Source organism: Tachypleus tridentatus, chromosome 13, assembly GCF_004210375.1.
Source record: "Tachypleus tridentatus isolate NWPU-2018 chromosome 13, ASM421037v1, whole genome shotgun sequence".
Lineage (NCBI taxonomy): Eukaryota > Metazoa > Arthropoda > Merostomata > Xiphosura > Limulidae > Tachypleus > Tachypleus tridentatus.
This window is the reverse complement of record NC_134837.1, coordinates 116,267,863-116,292,968: the sequence shown is the minus strand read 5'-3', so window position 1 is coordinate 116,292,968 and position 25,106 is coordinate 116,267,863. Positions and strand designations below refer to the sequence as shown.

The 25,106-nt window shown below is 32.4% G+C and overlaps 1 protein-coding gene across 5 annotated transcripts in view; it reads left to right on the top strand.

Moving 5' to 3' along the window:
• The window catches only part of LOC143241101 (uncharacterized), a 99,652-nt gene that overhangs the window by 44,144 nt on the left and 30,402 nt on the right, over positions 1 to 25,106 (top strand). For all 5 annotated transcript variants that reach the window (XM_076484648.1, XM_076484650.1, XM_076484647.1 and 2 more), the window contains exons 6-7: positions 5,835 to 5,984; positions 11,592 to 11,726. In XM_076484648.1, coding sequence (XP_076340763.1) covers positions 5,835 to 5,984; positions 11,592 to 11,726 — 285 coding nt within the window. The remainder of the gene's footprint in view (positions 1 to 5,834; positions 5,985 to 11,591; positions 11,727 to 25,106) is intronic.

Below are 25,106 nucleotides of genomic sequence, written 5' to 3'. Positions count from 1 at the left end.
GTTATAACGGTTATTCACTTTTGAAAACAACAATATACTAACGTCACAGATTATGTATAAATATATTAAATTTAAAAGTTTATTTTTGTAAATTTATGTATATAGGCAAGACGTTTGAAGTGTATGAAAAACAAATCGGTGAGTTTTGTTGATTCTGCACATGGTTTGGGGTTTGTCATTCGTGACCCTTTGCTGGAAAAAAACGCTTTACATATTTGGACTGTAGGTGCGTTTTAAAAACGTTTGTTTGTTTGTTTGTTGTTAAGCGCGAAGTTACACGATGGGCTATCTGTGCTTTGCTTATCTTGGGTATCGAAACCAAATTTTTAGGCTATAATCTCCTAAATTTACTTCTAGCAACTGGGGAGCTTACAAGAGTGACGGTCAGAACCCATTATTGTATTAAACAAGTTAGCGATGAGAAATGAGCGTTTTGACCGGTTTCTTTATCAGTTTGAAACTACGGATGGCTGTGTGTATTGTTTTGTTCAAAAATTGTAAAAGAAAGAAACAAAGTATTTGGCACTTGAACAATATTTTATGTAGTTAAATGTAAAAACATTTACACGTGAGTATGCATCAACATTATTTTTTACTGTTATAATGAAATTAAAACAGTGTCTTGTCATAAATTAATCAAGACCACTTCATTGCTTTAAACCAACTCTTGGTTCATCCATATTAATCCAATTAACCTCAAACTCACTCGCCTTACGTCCTGAAACTCGACTTTCTGTCACGTCCAAAGTGATGAAATATCCACATACGGGGAGGTTTCAATACGTCCGTGTATTGAGCAACGAAGACAAAGCTGCTGAGCAAATTAAAAAGCTGGGAAGTAGGTTGAAACGCTCAATACAGTGACAAATTGATTATTGCGCGAGAGTATATTTGTTTGCCATCTTTTATTTTATGCTGTAATTGACTACATTGTAGGTTCCCCGACAAAGCAGTTGGAGGTAGTTCGATATGGCAATCAGGCCTTATAACGTAACACGTGCGAGAAAAATTATCCCACGAGAGCCATTTTTCACAACTGTCAGGTTAACAAATACACACGTAAGAAGAGAACGCTTTATATATGTGAGTGTGTGTATTTAAAACAAGTGGTATGAGACTTTATTAAGAGTAATGAATAATGTGTCGTCACAAGTTTAATGACAGAAAACAAACCAGTTTAAAAAAAACCCAGCAAAAACACTTTTTTAAGTCATTTTGATGACTGTAATGGTGTCAAAATTTCTTAATGAATTAAAACGAAAACCAGTTATTTGAAGCCAGTTTAATTAACGATAATTGCTACAGAGTTAAAAACTTTATATGCAAAAACGGCTCGTTTGGGTTGAGAAAATATTTTACATAGAAGAGCGAACAACGTTTCGACCTTCTTCGGGCCTTTCATTCTGTTACTACAAAAAATAATGCACTCCGCACATGGGGTAGTGGGTACTCTTAAAAGGGTGATGGTTAAATTTCGCTATTCGATCAGATACGTAAAGGTAGCTCAAGTGTTTGGTATTAGAAACCGTTGATTACCTGTTTTTCTTCTGGTGTACCAGTTCGAAGAGAACAAAAAGAGGAGAAAAACGCAACTTCTAATTGAACACATATTGTCTGTCAGAAAACGTGCCTGATATTTAGAACTCTAAACTTCACATATTTTATTGCTTTTTTTTTTCTCAAGAAATCAATTTTTTAATACTCTGGCCCGCCATGGCCAGTTGATTAAGGCATTCGACTCGTAATCTAGCGGTTTCCAATCCCGGTCGCACCAAACATGCTCGCCCTTTCAGCCGTTGGGGCGTTATAATGTAACGGTCAATCCCACTATTCATTGGTAAAAGAGTAGCTCAAGAGTTGGTGGTGGGTGGTGATGACTAGCTGCCTTCCTTCTAGTCTTATACTGCTAAGTTAGGGACGGCTAGCGCAGATGGTCCTCGTGTAGCTTTGCGCGAAATTCAAACCAAACCTAAACCTTTAATGCTCTATTCACAAATTACGTCAATAAAAATATAATCAAGCCCTAGAGAAAGTCGTGTTCTTGTAGTGAGGAAAGCACTTTTATGTAAAATTGTATTATGCGATAAAGAAATGGTTGTTGCATATACACTAGTTAGTTTTAAAATTGTCTAAATCTTGAATACCCGAAGTGCAAAATGTTTATAATGTTTATTTGTCGTGCAATTGAATAGATGGCGCTACATTATATTTATTATTGCGGTCACATGTATAAATGTTTGTTTTTGAATTTCGCGCAAATCTACACGAGAGCTATTTGCGCTAGCCATTCCTAATTTAGCAGTGTAAGACTAGAGGGAAGGCAGCTAGTCATCACCACCCACTGCCAACTCTTTGGCTACTCTTTTACCAACGAATAATACAACACATTATAATAGTTTAATAAAATATTCTTGTTGTTAGTCGAGATTCTTCACCCACCCACGGCTTAGCAGTAAGCTAGTGCTTATAACACTATAGGGTTATATCCTGTTATTCAGTTTTACATTTAACAGCAAATAAACACAACTAGTGCTCTTCCCCTATTTCTACTATCAGGAAACAGAATTGGTATTTTTTTACTGTAAGCTCTCTAAAACAATAGTACATTTTATGATACAGTGTGTGTTAATCACAGTTCCATGTAGATTATAAATTACAGGGCATATAACTTATGCCTGGTTTGTCCTGTGAATTAATATTATTCTATTGTAAAGTTCCTGCTTCTTTTTATTTCTTTCACTGGTGTGGTTACAATTTTTTATTTGTCATAAAAACTTGTCAACATGTATTTAGTTGATAAGGTTTCAAATTAAAAATTGAACATTTTTTTTTGATAAATAAATATTTGGCAGGCTCATTGTTAGTTAAAAATATTTATGTATATATATGCATGTTTAGATTGTCTACAGATTTTCATATGCAGGAAATCTTTCTTGTGATTCTTTATTTCATGTAATAGTTATATACAGTCAAGGCATGTGCCTCATTTAGGTGTTTTTAAATGTTTCTCATAAAACATATTGGTAGATATTTATTTTCAGATTTTAGTTGTTTGTGTTATTTCTCTGTTGATGTTGACATGTTTAATATTACAAACCAAATCACAGTAGTGGCTCATAAGAGGGATGGTCCATTTGTTCTACTCTTTTTATTATTTTTCTGAGTATTGTAATTAATCCTGGACAACATTACTAAATGCATAATTGTGCATTGTGTACATTAGATTTTAAGTTTATTTGACTACCTAACAAATAACAGTGGCTGTATAATCATTGATACCCAATCATTTTACTGTAGTCTGTGGAATAGATGGGGCCACATAATGTAATATGTGCATATATAGTATAGAACTGCATGGAGACTGCAAATGAAAGCTGGTATTCACATGGCAAGCATGGCACATGTACCATAATAACCATTAACTTATTTTTCCAACTGTGTTAATGCTGCATATTTGTTTGTATATAGGGTTTGAACACTATGTTGCTGACAAGATTACACTTTTTGTTACCATTGTACAAACAATTGTGGTCATGCTACACAAATGTCTAGGCTGTCTCCCACAACAGAAATGTTTAAGCTATAGTTTAGAAAAATTGCTTATATATATATGTGTGTGTGTATAATGACACATTGTATTATATATTTGCTTTGAAAATGTATGCATGCATCTATACAAAGTGATTAATTCATATGATTGTCTATATATATACCACTTGACAACTTATAAAAATTATAATGTCTATACATATGTACATATACTATATTAACATTTTATGTTAATACGTATGTAGGCCTTATGTGGCTACAAAACCAGGCCATGCACTATTCCAGTATAGATCAACAGTTCCTCAAATCCAGTATTTACATAATCCCCATATAGCTACAAGGTATAAATACTGTAGCTCTATATACATATATATATTTACAAACATTTGCATAACATGTGATATGTTGATGGATATGCATTTTAGTAATTATACATCAGGGCCACTATCAATGATACCTTTGTTGTAATGATATCGGAAGCAACAGACATCTAATTTGCATGAAGACAATCTAAATACTGTCATTATTTCCCAAGAGAGCATTGTACACCAACTATATATTTTATTAAACTAAATTGTTTCAAATATGACAGTATTACTAATATGCATATTTATACCAATGATGGGCATGAAAACTGAACAAACAATATTATTACAAATTGTTAATTTAAGAATGGGGAACAGGGATCTTCAAAGAATTATAGAAATAAGACAGGAAGCTTCAAATGAAAATGTTGTTGCTAAAAAACAACAAAAAACTTAAGGTTTGAGATATAGTATTGACATTATTTCTTTAAGCTACAAATTCTGTTTTGACTTCAAGGCTAAAAGCTGTAATATTTAGGATAGTCTAAATAGTGATTTGTAGATTGAGAAAATGTTCTTAGCACTGTGTCTCAAATTTTATGCTTTCCCTATTCCTTTTAAATTAACATTTTTAACAATGTTATTACAGATATCAGGAGGTTAAACTCTATTTTAAATTTTTGAAACAACCAACCAATGATATGGATAGCACTTGCACTTTGAGAGGAATGATTTTATTACTTTTATCTACATGTCATGTGAAAATTCCATGTTACTTTCGTAGTGTAGGCTTCTTTACTACTGTCTGTGATCATTATTTGCTGTTTTCAAACATTTTTAGACATGGGCGATTTATTTAAAGTATATACAGATTTTACAAATACAGATACAAAATTTTTGTGTAGTACTGACTTTAGTTTGTCTTCTAGTTATGCATGTTTAATGAGTGCACCCTCATTTATATCTGTTTTTAGATGTTTCTAATAAGCAGTGTTGGTTAAGGTTTGTTTTTGTATTTTAATTGTGCTTGCTTTCTCTGGTATTATCCTCATCTCTATATTTAGAAATACCTGGAGGTACAACTCTTTCTGTTTTCACTTTCAGAACAAACCAGTAAGTCCTCATGCACTTGGAGAGGGATGATGTTACAGTTTGTGTCAGTGTGTTGTGTGGTCTTAGTATATTATTTCTTTAGATTAAGACAGAAATTTTCAATGACTCTGTCTGTGATTTAAAACACCAGTTGATGTTCTGTGTACTCCTCATTATAGTTGTTTATGCTTGGTGCATAAACATTGAGTTTACTAAGTTTAACACTTTTTCCACTCATTTTTAACTCTATGCTACATATTCTTACTGTTCCTCCTATATTAATTACTACCTGTTTAAATAGACAGACTTTAGAGCACCATATGGTGTCACCCTCTTTGTACTTTTCTTTAAAATCTTCATGAACTGATTTGAAGTCCATTGCTCTTCACACAGTATTTAGCCATGTGTGTAAATAACTTTAGACATAGAATTATATTATGTTATCCATGAATAATTAGATCTCCTTACAATGCATGTAATGTCAAAGTAATAGTAATTTAAAGTTAGTTGTTAGGTTCAGCTTATATATCTAAGATTTAAAAAAAATAGTAGCAATCAGACTAGGTTTATGTATTTCCATTATCCTATGGACATAAGTGGAAAACCTGACAGTAGCGAAATGGACTTGTCAAGACCATCCTTTTTTTCCAGTACCTACAATGTAACACTATTGAATACTACACTTTATTTCTTTGTTTAACAATTTATTCACAAGTCTTTTGGTTTCAATATTATATATAATGCATATGTATATTACCACCATTGTACTTTTTGTACAGTAGCTCTTATTATTATCATTGTATTTAGTCAAGAAAGGTATTTTGCATGAATAATGAAGCCATATATTTATTTATATTAATTTAAAATGGTATATCATAAATTTGTTAGTTGGCCTTCATACAGTGTGAAGGAAAGCCACCAGATGGCTGAAGTTGACAAAGAAAAGAATAACAAATTAAAAGGAGCTTTAAGTATGTGTGAATATTCCAATGAAGATAGACCCTCACACAGACAGGAAAAAGATCAGAAAAAATACATGTAAGTAATGTGTTATGTGTTGATAGGAGTTTAAATTGTTTAAAAGGCATAAATGTTTGAACTAATTAAGAGAAACAGTTTTTATCCATTCTATAAAAGATGTAAATGCTATATTATCCAAAAAAGGTTTCATTTATTTGAATTATAAATAATATATTGAATTAAATTAGACTTGTAAATTATGCATTGGTTATCTTTAAGGCCATCTCTGTACCAGTACTTTTTGTCTTTCTATTACTGTACATTGAAATGTTAATGCTTGAAATATATTGAAATATAAAGCAAGTGATAAAACTCATGATATTCTATTTTGTGATAAACATAGCAGGATTTAGGATTTGTAATTTTAGTTCAATTTATTTTGTTTACATACAGCAAAATCGTACTTTACGTTCATGAAGTAGAAATGCTTCTGTTACAAAACAGATAAACCTGCACTTTTAAGACAGATTACTGATAATTAAGATGATATTTTGCTAATATTGAACTGTGTTTGTTGATGAAATCAGAGGGCCACTCAATTCTGGTTTTGTTTATTGTTTGATTTTCTTTATGGTAATTTGGCTTCTGACTCCATTTGCTCACCTTTCCCAGAAAGAGAGAAAGAAATAAAGGCAACAAAACATGAAGAAAAGTGCATTTAAATTTATGTTTATCTTGATTAAATGCCAATTTTTGGAATAATATAAATAACACAAAACACAAACTAAATTTTGATTTAAAATAAGAAGGTTTAAGTTTTTTCTAGCCCACTGTGATTGTAGATGAAGCAGTTTATACTAATAAACAGTAAATAAAGTATTAACAAAAAATTATTACTAAACACATATTAAACTGTTGTTGTAGAACAATTAGCAATGCAATGATGCCATTATACTCAAAATATACTGATGTAACCAAGTCAAATAACACACTAGCATCAGTACATGGTGATGCAAAAGTTGTGTACCATTATTATTTTTCTATCTCTTCCACTTACTAACAGCTGTCCAAAAAGTATAACCTGTTATTACAGGATTGCTTTTGGAAGCTATTGCAAAGTTAATGATATAACAATCAGTTACTGTAACAAAAGAGCAAGGGAAACACATATATGACTTAGCAAAATCATACTTAGGAAATAAACTAGAATGTCATGGTGTTTAGCATAATAAAAATCAATCAAAAATAAGAGCAGTCAAAGGAAACAAGGTATATTTACATGCAAAAGTGCATACGTGTGTTTATCTCATTTTCATTTGGATCCTTTTTAGTGGTGAGTGTTTCCTGGTCAGGTATGATTTTTTCTAAAATTGCAATACCTACCAGTGAACTGAAAACAAATTTCCTGGAATCAACAAGCTCTGCTTAGATGGGGTGTTCCATAAGGCTAACTTGTGTAGTTTCCAGGTGGTAAACAATTATAAAATAAATAGAAATACACTACTGGCCCACCACTCATATACTGTTATGAGTAAATCTTAAGAAGATTCCTCTGATTCTTGCTGACACCTAGATTGAATAAATTGGGGTCAGTTTGCTTTTCAAAATAAGGAACATGTTTCACCTATTGCACTGTCTTTGAAGCATTGTTCCTTAGGACTCTCAGGTACAAGCATCCCCCATTTATTTTTGTGGAACATAGGAGTTCTTATCACTCCCAGTTTCCACTTGTTGGAGTAGTGGACAAAAGTTTATTCCTGCTGCCCTCCAAAAAATAACCTTGGATGATTTTTCCAGATGTATGGTATGGTAGGAATAGGACCAACCTATGCAAGAGCCTCATAATTCCAGTTCAGAAATAACTCTTTGCTATCCAGTTGAGTTGAGTATGGAACTTCTTTTTGGTCGTTCTCCTCTTTGTGGTAATCATGGAAGAGGTTCTTTGACTCCTCATAATTCTGCAATAGCACATCAATTTCTGTATCATTGGTTGGACGTAGTTTATTCCAAATACCCCTCATATTTCCAGTGTCAAGAGGTGTTGCCTTGCCTCTCAGGTTGAAGAGTTAGGATTTCAGTTCATAATCTCAGGTCAGGTAATCTCTGTTTCTTCAAGTAGAGTGAGATGTGACAGGTTGCATACTTCCAATTTTGGTTTGTTTCATTTTTCACTTCTTCAGAATGGGGCAAGGGTTTGTCTTTTTTTTTGTTGCTTGCCTTCTCTTTGTGATTTCAGTGGCTCAACATGCAGGATTCTGTAACTTTTGGGTTGGCTTCTAATAATACCACATTACTAAATAAGATAAAATAGACATTGGTCTTCATGTCCTAACCACTTCACCTTGGATCTAGATTTGGGCCCACAGTTCTATAATTCCAATGACAAGTCATGGGTCCTTGTCTGCTGGTTGTAGCCTGGATGAATTCATGGTTTTCTTATGATGTTAGAGTTTTATATCTGTGGCTGGTTGGCTTTTACCACCTAGGAATCAACTTTATTGTTGTCTGTGTGAAAAGCATATTTGTTCCAGAAGTAGTGCAGATCTCACTAGTGTGCTATTAATGTATCTCATTTTCTCACACCTCTTTTCTATGCAGACTCTGTCTCCACAGGTCTTGCCATCACTGGCCCCTCTCTCTTGTCAATGTGTAATTTTAACTATGGGAAGCTTATATATGGATCTGGGATAGGTACTTATTGAGTGGGTGGAGAGAATCACAAGATAGTGGAATATAAAGGCTGGAGCAAGTGAAGTAAGATTCATACCAATGCTTACTTGGGCAGAGAAGAGAAACTTTCACTGTGATAAAACTATAGTTTAATGGAAATATTATCAAAATACATTTTCACTGTAGGAAAATGTTAACCTTCCAATCTGAATCTTTATAATCTGAATGTATAAATATTTTGTGTTGAAGAGGGGTGTTACATATCCTTTCCAGAAGCAGTTACTTTTGGTTGCATAATGCTACAAATGCCAAACAATGTCTAAATATAATTCAGATATATTCTGTTCCAACATAACTCATATTGGCTGGTTTCATCATGTTACTTGATGACTTGCATATTAAAAATTATTTCAACGTATTCTACAAAATCTTGGATTTTGCTTCTTTTCTTTCAGCAGTATGAGAAGGATATATGCAGGATATTTTAAGGATCAATGATCACTGTCCAAAACAAAGGATTTTTGTAGTAACATAATTTAAAGAATGCTTTGATAAGGTGATGAAAAGAATGATGGCAGGCATATGACCCTTGGGTGGTCGATTTTGAAACAACTTGTAACAAATTTTAACTTTCTTGAGTAAAACTTATGACTCTGAATTTTCCTTTAACAAAATTTAGTAACTCTAGATCAAGTATTTTTCTAAGATAGAACAATTTTAGATATTAAATTTTCCTTATGATGAACTTGTATCTGTAAATATTGTTTGTTCACTGTATAACAAACACTTTTATAAATTATACTAATTATTAGACTCTGTCTACATTGGGCTTTAGGTCTAATACTTTGTAATCATAAATGGTGTTAATGTTATTTTGGAGCTAACCCATTATAATTTCAAATTAGGCTGTCATGAGAAATGTTTTAGTAGTTTTGGTTCAGTTTTGTATTTTATGAAGGGCATTTTTACAGTTGTTTTGAAATAATAATTGAAATTAATTTATTATGTAAAACTCAAGTTAATTATATTTGATATAAACTTTGTAAATTGAAAAATTTATTGTATAAGAAATAAATTGATGAAATGATGTTATTATATAATAGGAAATTTTGTATATTTTTCTTAATAATTCTTTTTCCTGTTTTTTATGTCTCCTGGTTGCTCAGTCTTAAGCTTTAAGGCTTATAAAACTAATTTGAGATTTAATCTTCTCTGATGGTGACAATTCAAATAAACCATTGTGCACCTTATTGCTAAAATGCACATTTGGTGTTATTTTAGATTTGTAGTTTCTTTTGGTGAATGAGTTTTATGAATTCATTTTTTAAACAATTAATAGAGTAGGTATTTAATAATTGATATAATTTTGTAAATCAAATTCGTTATTTGTTCTATACACTGTTAAGTTGGTTTGAATTATTACAGTTGATTCAGCTGCATTCGTTTATCAGTGTCAACTTAAAAAGCTTATACTTAAAACTTAAATATATTGAACAAATATTTCTCATAAATTGTGATAGACGGATTTTGAGTTTTCCTAGTTAACTTTATTAGTTGTAAATAATAATGTTTATTTATTGCTTTAAGATGATACAAAACTTAGTAATAAAGGTAGCATTCTGTTTCTGTAAACTGGATATTGATGTTACTTTTTAAATGTTATTTTTATGTTTTGTAGTAGTTTTATTCATTCTTCCCAATTTAAAATTAAGTGAGAGGATTTGTTTTTTTATCTTAGAAAATAAAAACATTTTACTGTCTTAAGGTTTTGTTATTTCAGAATCAGGATATTCCAATCACATTGACAAATGCAAAGGTATATAAGTAAATTTAACTTGATTTTTTGTGAAACAGAAACTTTAATATTATTAGCTTTTATTTCATTTAAAAGTATGTATGTTATCTGTAGCTCATTATAACATTTCTAATAACTTTTGTAAGAATTTAAATGTATTTTTAATGCATACAAGGGTGATTTTGTTACAAGAAAAATATTAAGTCTTAATATACAATACAACATTGTAATATATAATATACAATAATAAAATACAACAGTCTTAAGTTAAAAAGCTTCTGTGCTCTTTTTCTGTAGTTCATTTAGCTTTATAATTGTGTTTTTGCACATAGCACATGAAAATATATTGAACCAAGTTAAAGTGTACCTATATTTTCTCTCAACATGAAGGTAAAGCTTCTTGAAAGGATGAAGTTTTCATAATGTTTATAAAAGAGAAGCTTTGAGCTTAATTTGAAAATACAAAGCTTATTAAAGAGTATAAAGCATTTTATTTTTATGTTTTTGTTGTATCTTTTAGTGATATTTGCATGATACACTTAGTACATTTTTGGTTTGTGTGAATTAATGTAACAATGATCATAGGTGTATGATATTTTTCCAGGCATAAATTAGTGAGATTGCCTATTTTAGTGATTGTGAATATGTGTTTTCACTTGGTATGAATGAGTGAGGCTGCCTGTTCCAGTGATTGTTGATGTATTTGTTTCCACTAGGTATGAATTAATTCAACTGCCTGTTCTAGTGATTGTGGATTTATGTATTTCTATTAGGTATTATTAAATGATCGTTGGTGTATATGTTACTACTAGATATGAATTAGTGAGACTGTCTGTTCCAGTGATTGTGGATATGTGTGTTTCTACCAGGTATGAATTAGTGAGACTGCCTGACTCAGTATTGATAGGTGTGTGAGGCATCAGAAGCTGTACATGAATAGTGCAAGAACTAGTGGATAGAAACCACTACAAATTTATAATAATTATTGTATCAGCATTAAATTTAATCTTTATTAACTTAATATCATAAAAGATCTCTATTTTATTTCTGACAGATCAACTTCTATGATATCCTTAAAGGAACAAAAATATTCTGATAAATGCAAGAAAAGCTATAACTTTTTTACTTTTATGAGAAAAAATTGCACTAGTTTTATTCAGCACATAAAAATCATAATTTTTAGATAAATAAATATGAAAATTGAGACTTTCTTGTCCCAGTAGTAAAAATCACAAGAAGCGTAAGAAGTGCAACATATCTTCTTCAGAATCCAGTTATTCTTCAACCTCATCCAGTGATAGCTTAGATAGTAGTCAGTTCAGCTCTGACAGTACAGACAAACCTGATAGTAGCAGGTTAGTATAGATTGCCTGTTGACTTATCATTGCTCGAATTTCCTGTCTTTTTAAGACTCAGAAAGTATTTTAAAGCTAAGGTTTAATTGTTATAATTAAAAGTATTTTGGTAACTTTGTGTGGTTTTGAAATAACTGGTATATAAAGTTCAGTGGATAAAAGCACATTAACTTCAACAGTTAAGACATTTTCATAATATAAGATATCACTATCTTTCTTCAGCAGTTTTCCTATCAAATAATACCTAGAACAGAGTGGTAAGGTACAAGTTACCAAGTTTAGGTTTACCTTTAATTGTGTAACTTATTGCTAAAAGACACATTTGATGCTTTTGTTGATTAGAAGTTTATTTTGGTGAATGATTTTTGTAATACAGTGTTTCAAAATTAAGTTAAGACTTAGTTATATTGTAATGGACTAAAGATGCCTCTACAAAGAAGATAAAATCAATTATGGCATAGTAAAGTATGGAACCTATTTTTTATGGTATCAATACAGAACTATATTTGTGTCAGTTGGACTGAAATAATGTGGAAAATTACCTTCTTAAAAGTTTAAGCTTCTATATAATTTTAGTGTTTATTAGAAAAAAATGAAAAATTTATGTTACAAGATAGGCCAAAGGCTAAGTAGATACAGTCTCTTAAGTTATTGAAGATATTTTTTATAATTATAAAATATCTTAATTTTGTTGCATAATTTTTATCAAGAAGAGTTTGTTGAAATGAAACTGAGCTGTATTAGGTCAGGTTCTGTTAGTAATATCCCCTCGTAGTTCCCATGATGAACATATTACAGAAAGCCCATTATATACTTCTTTACATAAAAGAAACACATTCATTGTTAATGTTGCTACCTGTTTCTGAGTAATTTTGTGTTAGAAGAATTTAAAAATTGTGGTGGTTTGAATATTTATTAAGAAACTGAAAACCTAAGGCTTAGTTATATTGTACCGGGTTAAACAAAACACTGCTACAACAAACAACGATTTATTAGTTTTAACAAGAGAAAAAAAACAAGAAACAACTAGAATAAAAAGTTCATCACTTGAAAAAACAATTAGTAAAGTTTTGCCTGGTCATTGTTAGGTACAAACATTATTAAGCAATATAACATACATCTCAATGTGATACATTTCATTGAATATGAAAAGTATTAGGAAAAAGAACAAATATAATAAAAATTCAGGTTCACCAGAGATTAAAAAAATATTTCAAAATTAAACCATTTTTCAATATTGAGAACAATATAAGGTAATAATTAGTAATTATCCTCTCTAACTATATCTCATGAGCTAACTTGTTTTCAAGATTAAGAAAGGCTTGCTATTTAATGGTTAAAACACAATATTTTGATGCAGTCTGGCCTTCATTCACACAAAGCGATTTCAATCTTCTTTCTGACCTCTAAGCATTGCTAAAAATTTTTTTCTCACTCAGTGCAGTAGATTCAACCAATTATATGCCACTATTAAAGGTACACATTATGTGACTACTCTCTACTAATAGTATTATGCCATCCATATTGGTACATCTATCTTCCTGTGATATTCCTGCTCAATCCTATATCAAGAATATTTTCTGTTATTTATCCTGTTTTTATGTACAGGAAAGAATATGTGCATGTATATGTATATGTATATATACACAATTTATAAACATATGCACACACACCTGGATGTTTGGTTTGCTTTTTAGGCTCTGACCACTAACTGTCATTTTTTTCATCATCACCTCATCTTGTCACTTCTTTGCTTTGGCTGCACATTTCTGAAACTGGCTCTGTAAATGTAATATTGCCAAAACTCATAGTAATAAAAAAACTCCAATCTTCTATGACAAACTTCTGCTCTTCATGAATGGGGCAAAGAAGAATGAAAACATTCTTGAACATCCCAGTTGAGACAGGGACACCTTTAGTGCTCCCTCCTCTAAACTGAAACTTGCTGCAGTTCTGTTCTGTACTCAATGTTCACTTTCTTGAGTGGCACAGCTGCATTTAAATGTGTGTTGTTTTTTACATGTGGCTACCATTCTTTCACCAGTTTTCTTTCATTGTGTTTGCATTCAGTTGTTTCAATGGATTGTATTTGGATTTATTTCTTTTTCATGAATTATGTGAGAACTTCATTTGAATTCTCAATTCAGTGTATTGACTATGGTAGTTTCCTTTACATTTGGCAATGTGACTGATACAACTCTCCGGAACTGGGTTTGACTTTATCTGCTGAAGGGATACAGGCCTTAATTCATAGGGAGCTAGATTCAAATGTTCAACCAACCTCAGTCAGGCCCAGTCTTCTTCTCTTCATCTTTAAGATATAGAGCAAGCAGTCCACAAAGCTGTCACCTCACAGCTTGAGAAGTTCTGTTACTTTCCGGGATGTGGGCTTCCTTGGAAACTTTCATTTCCAAGGGTTGAGCTTGTATGTGTTCTCTTCATTGGACACTTCTTTACCAACGAAACTTCTACCTAGATCCCTTGGATCACACTTTTACACTTGCTTCTTCAGTCAAAGCCAACCTGGTTTGGTGGCCAGACAGGCACCAGACCATAGTGGGGATTCTGCTTCCTTCAGCTCATCCAGATTTACATCTTTTCAAGGGCACATCTTTAGGGTGTTAGAGTGTTTATCAAGACCCTGAAATTTTTCAGTTTCTGGTTGATTGAGGAGCCTTCTCACCACATCAGCATTTTTATCTTTTGGCAGTTCATTGAGCTTCATCTCACTTCCTTCCTCTCCTGCAGTGGAAGATGGTTATGATACATGCTGACCTCTTCACAGTGGTTACTTACATCACCAACCTAGGGAATACCAAATCCAGGTCTCTGTACTTTCAAACCCCAAATCTCCACTTTTGAGCTCACACTTACCACAGGGTGCTGCTAGCTTGCTATGTTCCTGGCCCACTACATCTGGTTGCAGATTGTTTATCTCAACCCAACAAGATTCTCCTCACAGAGTGGTCCTTTGATCCACTGGTTTTTTAGTGTATGTGTTCTCAGCTGGAAACATCTCAGTTTTATGCTTTCGCCACCCATTGGAACAACAAACTTCCTTCCTTTTGGTCCCACATTCCATACCCATCAGCTCTGACAGTTGATGCATTTGAAGGGGTCATTACATTTGTACTTACTCTTCTGTTTGACTCCTCCACAGAAGTCTATCCCTAATTCGAACCATTCCATGTATAGTCCTCCTGGTGACTTTGTATTAGCCAATGCAATCATTTTTTCAACTGCTCTGACTTTTTCTTGTACAATCTCCCCTACCTTTATCTCTGTCTCAGTCTCTACTCTGTCAAACTGTCAGACATCATTCATTTGGACATCACCACTCTCTAGCTTCATGCATCTGACTCCATGTGTTATGTCTTTCCTTTTTTATATCAATGAGACCTTCTTTTATGTATTTTTACCAACAACAATGATCTACCTTCCTCCTACCCTTCTGTTCTTGGTCTTTTTTCAATTATTCACATGGTTGTTTGGCAAAGGCTGCCTATTTTAACTGTGATTAACCCTCAAGTGGCCTTGTCAAACACTTTCCATTTCTCTAAGTTTCATAAGTTTTTGTCATCCATCCTTTTCTGCTCCATTTGAGTCATGTATTCTCTATGTTCCTTTCAGCTGTCTGATTTGAATTTCAGTGTGGTCCTTTATACCCTCTCCCATCCTCTCTTTGAACTTTTGTCGACATATTCCACATATCATCTCTCCTTTTAGACCTATTGTTTTCTCCTTTCTGCTTGGAGGCATCATCAATTAGATGCTAATGTTACCAAACTCCTCTAATGTTCTGCTTATGTAATCCTATATTCAGACTGGTCCATCTTTCCAAAGACCTAAGCTGTTCATGAATGCTTACTTTTGAGGTAAATTTTGATTACTAATTTTTACATCTTTCTACATTCCTTTAAAACTTTCCTATAATGTTTTTATTTCTCGAGGCTTTAAGATTAATCTTCATTTGATTTGATGAAAAAAAACACAAAGATTTATAATAAAAATAACTTTTTACATGACCAAAATTAAAGTTAAGTTGACTTTTTTGTGGTATACTGAGTCCTTCTCCACAAAAAAATCAGGTGATCTGAGAAGAAAAATAAAGTTTGGAAACTAAACATTCTAGGCTTAAATACAAAATGGTTTAACTAAGCCTTCTTCATCTTGTTCCAGCAAAAACATTTATTTTTTTATTGTACTGTTACATCACGATTCAAATAAAGCATAAAAAAGATAAAGCAAGTTTTTGCAAATAAAATAGAAAATTGAAACTTCAGTTATTCTTCAAGCAACATTTCATCAAATTATGCTTTTATCACTTTTTTCTAATATATAAGTTTCCACTGAACTGGAAACCAAAATTGGTTTATACATATGAAAATAACAGAAGAAGATATTTCATTTCATGTTTAGAGTAAGCTATGCACAAAAAGCTAAACTAAAAATCAATTTGGCCATCAGTATAGTTAATTAAACAGTTATAATAAAAATCTTTAATAAAGATAAGTAGTAATTAATTTATACTCAGCCTAACTAGCAAAAGTAATATAGAAAGTTTTAATGCTACAAAAAAGTAAAAACTACAAAAACTTAGTTACTTCAAATTTAAAAATTTATCTCTACTTTGGCAAATCACTGTAATTATGTTAATCTGAGTCAAAGTAGAGGCAAAAAATCTTTAAATTTTAAGTAGTTTAGTTTTATAGTTTTGATTTATTGTTTCAATGTATTTTTTTAGCATTAAAACTTTCTATTTTACTATAGCTAAGTTAGGTATATATTAACCACAACTAAACAAAATTTAAATTTTGTTTATTATAATTGTTTGCTTTCTTTTTATTAGCTTTATTTTTGTGCACCAGCAGTGCAAAGCATGGGCTTCAAGTATACTGAGTTAGATTTTAGTTACTCACTAGGATTTCTATCAACCTCTCCTAAAATCTCATCATGTACCCAAAATAGCATATTATCCATTTTATACAGGGTGTCCATAAAGTTCTTGTGCAGTTTGAATCTTTAATAACTTCATTTCTATATAAGATAGAAACAGTATGTAAAATTAAAAAAAGGGAATTTATTCAAGACTTAGCATATTTATTTAGAAAAATTTTATCTTTCATTATATCAACATATCCACCATTCTTCCAACAACAGTTGGTGAACTTGAATCATGTATGCTCATCTAAGTAATTTTGTTTTGAGAGTTTTGTGAACTGTTGTTTTATGAATACCTAATTCTCATGGAGCCTGTCTTACTGATTTTTGTGGACTATTTCTAAATACTTGCTCTACAGACAACATAGTCTCATAGTTTACTCTTGGTTTTTCTAGTTCGTAACTTATCATTAATGGAACCAGTTCCTTAAATATTTTCATTCAGTTTTGAATTGAATTTCTGTGGGCCACTTTCTTGTTGTAATGAGATCTAAATTTTCTTCTGACATCTGATACAAACTTCAGTTTAGCTTGCCAGAGAATTCAGTTGACCTTTTCTTCAATTGAAGCAATTCAGTATAGTAAAGGGTTTATTATCTGGAAAGTGAAAGAAAGAAATTAAAATAAATGAATCATTAACAATTTTATTTAAATTCTAAGTAAATTTCCTTTTTATTTTATTTTACAGATTGTTTATATCTTATATAGAAGTAAAGTTGTTAAAGATTCAAACTGCACATGGACTTTATGGACACCCTGTTTATACACACATACCCTGGTATCCTTTTCTGTATAAGAAAGGAATCACTGGGACCCCAGATGGAAGAATTATGTAAAAGAATTAGAACAATACAGTTTGTCATTTTTTTTCTAAATGCTTATCAGGAAAAGTCACTTATTTATTTAGATGAAAATTCATTATAATAGTGAAATTTTGATTCATTTTATAAACACATGTATAGAGAGATTTAGGCAATTTTACAAGTATAATAAACTTTAGTTTTACATAGCCAATACTGTGAAGTAGTCTTTGTTAATATTCGAATATTTCAAGGGTGGTTTCAAAAGAGCAATTTTCATGTCTGGCATTTTGTTTTATCACAATCCTTACTATTAAGTACTATGATACTTTATGATATACTTTTCTTATGTATATGCTTATAAAAAATCAGATTGAATTGTTTTGTAAACTCACTTTTAAGAATAGTTTTGGCCATATTAAGGCAATTATATAACCATGATAAATAAGGTTTAGAAACAGTAGATTGGCTAAAATTAATAAAGCTATGCTTATTCAAAACTATTTTATCTTTTTTCCAAGTGACTTTATGAATGATGTATTATGCTCAGAAGAAATTAATGAATTTCAACAATGCTAATGATTTTATAAGAAGCATGCATAAGACAACCACAAATCAAATTATGAAGTCCTCCAGTGGGTCAGTGATAATTTTACAGACTTATAATGCTAAAGCTCATTACTTAATTCTCCACATTGTACAGAATGTAAACAGCACTGTTATGTAGTTATGTAGCTTTGCACTAAAACAAGAAAACAAACTAAAATAAATTTTGCAATTTTTTTCCAATATCTTGTATAATCATAAACATATAAAACTTTTATATGTGACAAATTTCAACTCTGAAGTTGTTTGCTTTGTTCTTTTTAATGTTTGAAAGAACAAATAAAAGTCTTTAAATCAAAAGTGCAATTTTTCTCTCAGCCAAGAGGCTCTGGAAGGCTTGTAGAAAAATTCCATATTGGAGTCTTTCATTTCAACACCAATTATATATTCAAACAACAGTTTGCTGACCATCTTACTTTGTGAGACCTGGGACAAATTGCACCTTTTACAATACCCTATATAAAATTAAATACCCTTTGAATACAACAAAGAAAACTAACAAATATAAAATATATAAATAATATTTAAAAGAATTTTTTGTCTCTCATAGTCTAGCCTAACTAATGAGTTCTGGAAATGAATGAAAAGCTTATTGAAAAATGTCTTACGGGAGACAAAAGAAAAAAACTGATATGTAATTTTTTTTACAGTGTGATTTTGAGCCACAATAGACAAATTAAGAGGAATATTGGAGAAACAAAATATTTGCAATTGACTTGTTTTTATAATTAAACTTTTCAGCCTATTAGTTTTCGCATGTTTGCTGTGCGTGGCAACCCATGAAGGGGAGGAGAGGATCTTGGTGGTTGAGGGAACCAACCCTAACACACCACTTTGGCCTTGAATTCTTGTAGATTGGTGGCCTTAAGGTAGACCCCAGAGTCAATCATCTGGTCTACTTGGGCTAGGGTCAACCAAGTACCTGTGTTGGATGTTCTCAACTGGTGTTGTGGACATTGTGTCTGATGTTGGTATTTAGGTATAGTGCTCATGAAACTCTGGCATTGCTGCAGTGTCCTTGTTTGGCATTGTAGTGAGTCCCCTCACAGGGCTTCTTGGTGGGTGGGGTCAGTGGACATCAAAATATTTTTTCTTTATTATGTACCCCAAAATAAAAATAAAATAGTGAAAAAAACAGACTGTAGGTAAACAACCACATCTTGAAGATTCTGAACAGCAGTCTTCAACACCTGTACCTCATTTTCTGATACCATATTCTCTTTCAGACATATCTTTAGGGCAAATGTCTCCCTTTTTTTATTCAGGAGGGACTGGAGTGTCTTGCTGGCTCTCCTAAGTCAGTCTAAAATCTTCATTCTGATGACATATTGGTAGAAACATCCACTCTTAAACACAGTGAACTCATCTTGCCTTTGAAGGTGATTGAGAATATACCCATTGTGGTTACTCCCCATGCAATTTTGAATTCATCACAAGGAGTTATTGTTGAGAGGGACCTGAAGAATATCCCTGTGTCAGAGATTCTCGCTGGTTTCTCCACCCAAGGAGTTTCTGCAGTGAGGTGTATCTCCACTTGCAAAGGTGGAATTATGATGCTGACCAATGCCCCAGTTTTGACATTTACATCACCACATCCACCTGCCCTCCCTCAAGGCAGGTTATCTAAATTGCATGGCACAGTCTTATATTTCGAACCCTCTTGGATGTTTACAATGTCATCAGTTTGGTCACTCAAAGATATCATATCATGGTTCCTTGACATGTGCTCATTGCAGTGGCAAGGATCACGATACATGTGAGTTTGAAATAGACCCTCATTGTGTTAATTGTAGTGGCTCTAACCCATCTAACTTTTGTTCATACCCTGGGTGGATGAAAAAAAAGAGGTATAACATTTGAAAATGGTTCACAATATTTAATAGCTCGAGGTTCAAAAGTTACTCTCTACCTCACCATCACTTCATTTCACTGCTACAGTGGGAGTACAGACAGATATTACTATGCCTCCAAAAGAATTGTTCTCAAACCATGTGAAAAGTCTTTTGCCATCCATGGTTAAGAAAATTGATGAATCAATGTCAATACCCATCTTTGTTCTTACCATTCCTTTCAGTCGATCTCCAGATCCACCTCCTTTGATTCCAGGTTCAGGCATTTCCTCGGGTCCATCTTTTTCTCCAGCCCCAAGATGCAGAATGATCTTTTGTTCATGTCCTTAATCTCTGGAATCTCTTTCCAACAACAGAGAACTGCTCAATCGAATCAAGGCAGGATTCATGGAGATTGATAGATCTCCTTTGAATAAAGAAAATCAAGAAAAAAGACATGGTCAAAAATGGAAGGGTTTTCTGCCCAATTTGTTTATACATAAATAAAAATGGCCACTTTAATACAATGTAACTGTCAAGGTTTACATTCTTATCTGGATGACATCAAAACTGATTGATTCTTTCCATTCTGTGTGTGTTTCCTTTTTTAGAATGGATAATCTGCCATTGTTCCTTTTGGCCTTTGTATCAAGGCATAGTTGGATGAATTTGGTCTGTCCTTGGATAACATTGCTGTATCCACTGGTCATGGCTTATTACCATCCCTAAGTGTGATCTTACTTACTGAGAAAAGCAGATGCTCCTGATTGGAATTTCCTTTTTTTTTTGCTGAACATCTTTTAAACCATCCTTCCCAACCTATTTATACAGGTGGTTCAAATCAGGTGACTGTGTGGGCTCTGCCATGCTTTGTTGAGGTTTCATGGTTGCCCACAGAATTTCTTCTGTAGTTTCTGTATCCACTGTCAAGCTGTATGCCATTTATTTTGCATTGGATCACATAGAAGCTAATCAGTACTTGATTTATACTATTTATATCGGCTCGCTTAGCTTTCTACTCACCCTGGTATTGCTTCATGTTAGTTCTCACCAATATTCAAAACTGACTGACCTATTTGTCTTTAACATCTATTTCTATTCAGTTCTTCTGGATACCAGGCCATGCTGGTATTCATGTGAATGAGCTCACTTACACAGCAGCTAAGTCTGTCTGCTCTGGTGATATCACTGCTGTATCTGTTTCATACATGAACTATGGGCCTGTTTTCAAGGCTTGGCTCTGCCCCAGTTGGCTGTCGACTTGAAGCAATCAACATGATAAAAAACTTTTCCAGATAAAAACCCTCTATTGGACTTTGACCATCTTGTTTCTGTGAAAATCAGGAGGAGGAAGTTGTCCTAACTAGACTATGCATTGGTCACAGTTTTTTATCTCATTGTTTTATTTCATCTGGGAAAGATGCACCAATGTGTGGCGTGTGTGACATGCCAGTCACAATAGCCCACATTTTACTGTCATGACATTGTAATGACTCTGAATGACAACACCAATTTAGACATGTTTTATCCACAGTTTTTTCCTGACACTGGACAGTGTTTTTGGCAATAGTGACATTGTACACCTTAGAAATGTTTTTAATTTTTTGAGGGCCTTTGGCGTTTTTAATGCTATTTAAGTTTTTAAATAAAAATTTACACTTTGTTTTGTTTTAATATGATTAATTTTACAAATATTAATAATTATGCTTTATTTTTAAGTTTTTACCAGTTGTTTGGTGCAGATAGCCTAATTGCTATGTACTATAAAACATGAAACAACCAACCAACCAAAATAAGGCATAATCTCTTTATACATGAAGGAATGAATAATATTAAAATGTGTTTGAATACACAAATCAGGAAGTCGCAACACAAACGTGGCTAATATAAAGTTACAGTGTATGGGAATGTGTCTGAAATTTTTTTTTCACTGTTTGGCATTTCTTATATAGTGTAAACTCATCAAAATATAACAGTCCTTTCTGAAGCAATGTGTTCATACATCAGATCATAAGGATTCTAAAGATTTAGAATTTCCAAGAGATGTATTTTATACATAAGAGCAGTAGCGATCAAGAGAATATATATGAATCAATATGACCATCGTAAAAAACATCTGTAACAGTTGAGAATCCCCCAAAGTTCAGTGGCAGAAGCTATTCATGTGCCCCAGACAGCAGCGCATAACATAATCAACAAAGATATACACCTAGAAATATACCTCAAGTAGATGGAGAGTAAAATGAGTATTTGTGCTAAATCTTATGAAGACATCAAGTCACAAGGTGCAGCATTTGCAAATTTCTAAGTGATTGAACTGTTAAAATGAGTGCTCTGAATCATTGTTCTTTGTACACTAGATAAATTATAAACATGGTAGGGAGGAAGGCTTTGCTTTGAATTTGACAGATTCACTTGAAACTTTTGTATGATTATTTTATTTCTAACATGCATTTGAAACAATGTTATTTTTTGTTCTGGTCTCTTATTGATAGTCCATGGCTAACATTGATAAATTAGTGCTGGTGTAAATACAGTGTCAACCTTTTTATTGTGGCTGGGATGTGAATTTCCCAGTGCACTGATGAATGTATGTCCCAGCCTCAGTGGAAGAGTTAACAAGTTCTCTTGGTCAACTTCGGTCTACATAAGAGCATAATCTCCATATATTCTCTTACTGCACAATAGCATTGAGATGTTAGTGCTGGTGTCAATATAATGTCAACTCTTTCACTGTAGCTGGGATGTGCACTTCTCAGTGCACTGGTAAGTATATGTCACAGCCTCAGTGGAAAAGTTAACAAGTTCTCTTGGTCAATTTCAGTCCACACAAGAGTGATATTTCTATGTATCATTTTACTGACCAATATTTTTTTCTTGCTTTTAGCATTCCTAGCAGCTTTGTTTTCTATATCTGCATTATTATCAACAATTACTTTCTATCTGTTGTTCAACCCATAAAATGCTCAAAGTTGTCGCTCTGATCAATGTCTGATATGTCATTATTTAATATTTCCATTCTGTATTCCATTTACATCTTTTTATTTACTCTGAGCATTCAAAAATCCACTGTCAACTTGCTGGGCCTGTCACAACTTCACCAGAATACTGTTAGCAATGAAATTTTGAGGTGATTTGGACCAACTTTCATGGTTACCATAACTTGGTTATCACTAACAAATGAATTACTGTACTTTACCTTTAAAATAAGTATTTATTTATTACTGTTATTTTGAACTTTTAATTAATCATTTTTTCATATTTAATTATTTTCTGTAAATGTATATATCAGGTCAACCCATAAGTAATGTTTGAAACTTTAATACTGAAAGTGCATAATTTCTGTGTTTATAGAAGGCTTTAACAATTAAAATATGATGTGTATCAAAATGTTCAGGAAAGTAAAAGTAACTCACCCAACTCCACTTTTTCAAATCTTTAATCATATAAACCCTTATGAAGATGGATGTGTCTGAGGAGCACATTAAACATGCAATGCTTTATGAGTTTAAAAAAGGCAATAGTGCAACCAAAACTACACGAAACATTCAAGGTGTTTATGGTACAGAGTCTCCAAGTGAAAGAAAATTTCGAAGGTAGTTTCAGAAGTTCAGATCAGGTGATTACAGCTTAAGTGATGCGCCACATTCAGGTCATACTGTTGAGTTTAATAATGACTTGCTGCTGGATGCACTTGATGAAGATTGTGCTGTAACAGTTGAAGAACTAGCACAGAAGCTTAATTCAACCCATTCAACGGTTCACCGTCATCTGCAACAGCTTGGAAAGGTGTAAAAACTTGGAATATAGGTCCCCCATGATTTGACAAAAGCCAACCTCAGAATAAAAGTGGACATTTGCACTTCTGTGCACTCTTGTGAATGTAAATCAATTTTATTGAACAGGTTAGTGATTGGATATGAAAAATAGATATATTACAAAATGTTAAGCACCACAAATAATGGCTCAGTGCAGGTAAACTGGCTAAAGCACAGCCCAAAATGGACCTCCACTCTAGGAAAGTCTTCTTAAGCATCTGGTGGGATATTGTTGGTATGATCCACTTTTGAGTTGCTGCCACTCAATGTAATGATTACATCAGACTTCTGTTGTTAACAATTAGAGGGATTTAATGTTGCACTGAAAGAAAAGAGGCCTGCTTTGATCATTCGTAAAGGTGTTGTGTTACACCAGGTTAATGCATGGCCCCATACAGCAAGGATCACATTTGCAAAGACTGAAGAGCTGGACTGGGAAAAATTTCCATATCCTCTTTATTCTCCAGACATTGCCCCATCTGATTATCATCTATATATTTTGAAGTTTGCAGAACTATCTTGATTACAAAGAGATTGGAACACATGAAGATGTCAAAACTTTCTTTTCTACATTCTTTTCCTCCAAACCCCAAGAATTTTATAGAAGTAGCATTCAGAAGCTTGTGAATTGTTGGCTGAAAGTAATTAATAATAATGGAACATACATTATTGATTAAGTAACATTAAAAGCATTTGAAACATTTTCTCTTTTTCTGAACCTAAAATTGGACATTACTCAAGGGATGATCTGATTTATGTATACAATCAGATAATAATTTTCATGTCTTTAGAGAGTTTTATTTATGTATTGCGATGTTTTAGTTAATTAAAACTGTAAAAGCATAAACAGTGAATATCTAATCATATATAAATAAATTTATATAAAATATTTGAATACAAAAAAGGAAATAAGTGACTCAAGATTTGAAATCAAAAATAATCATTCCAATATGCAACTTTTAGGCTTTAATGGTTAACCAAATCTTCTTGTTTGGTGTTAGACTATAAAAGACTATACAGTTTAAGAGTTATCATTTAGTTTATTTAGTGATTTAATATTTAAAGATTATTTAGTTTTCATAATAAGAGCATTAAATGTTAATTATTTTAAAAGCAGTAGTTTTGTTACATAACTTTGTATGTGTTGTTCATTGTATGTAGTTTAATTGTTGTACTCAGCTTTTGTTATATTGTTGACGTTATTTTACTCAAAGCTTTTAAGTTTCTCTCATTGTATGCCATGTTCTTACTAGGGGGCTAGATATTTCTAAATTTTTCTGTTTTGTCTTATAAATACATGTATATACGGAGAGCGAGATAAGTTAATGAAAGTAAAAATGAAGTTAGACTGTGGGATTGTCAATTTAGCTGTAATGAACAATTTAT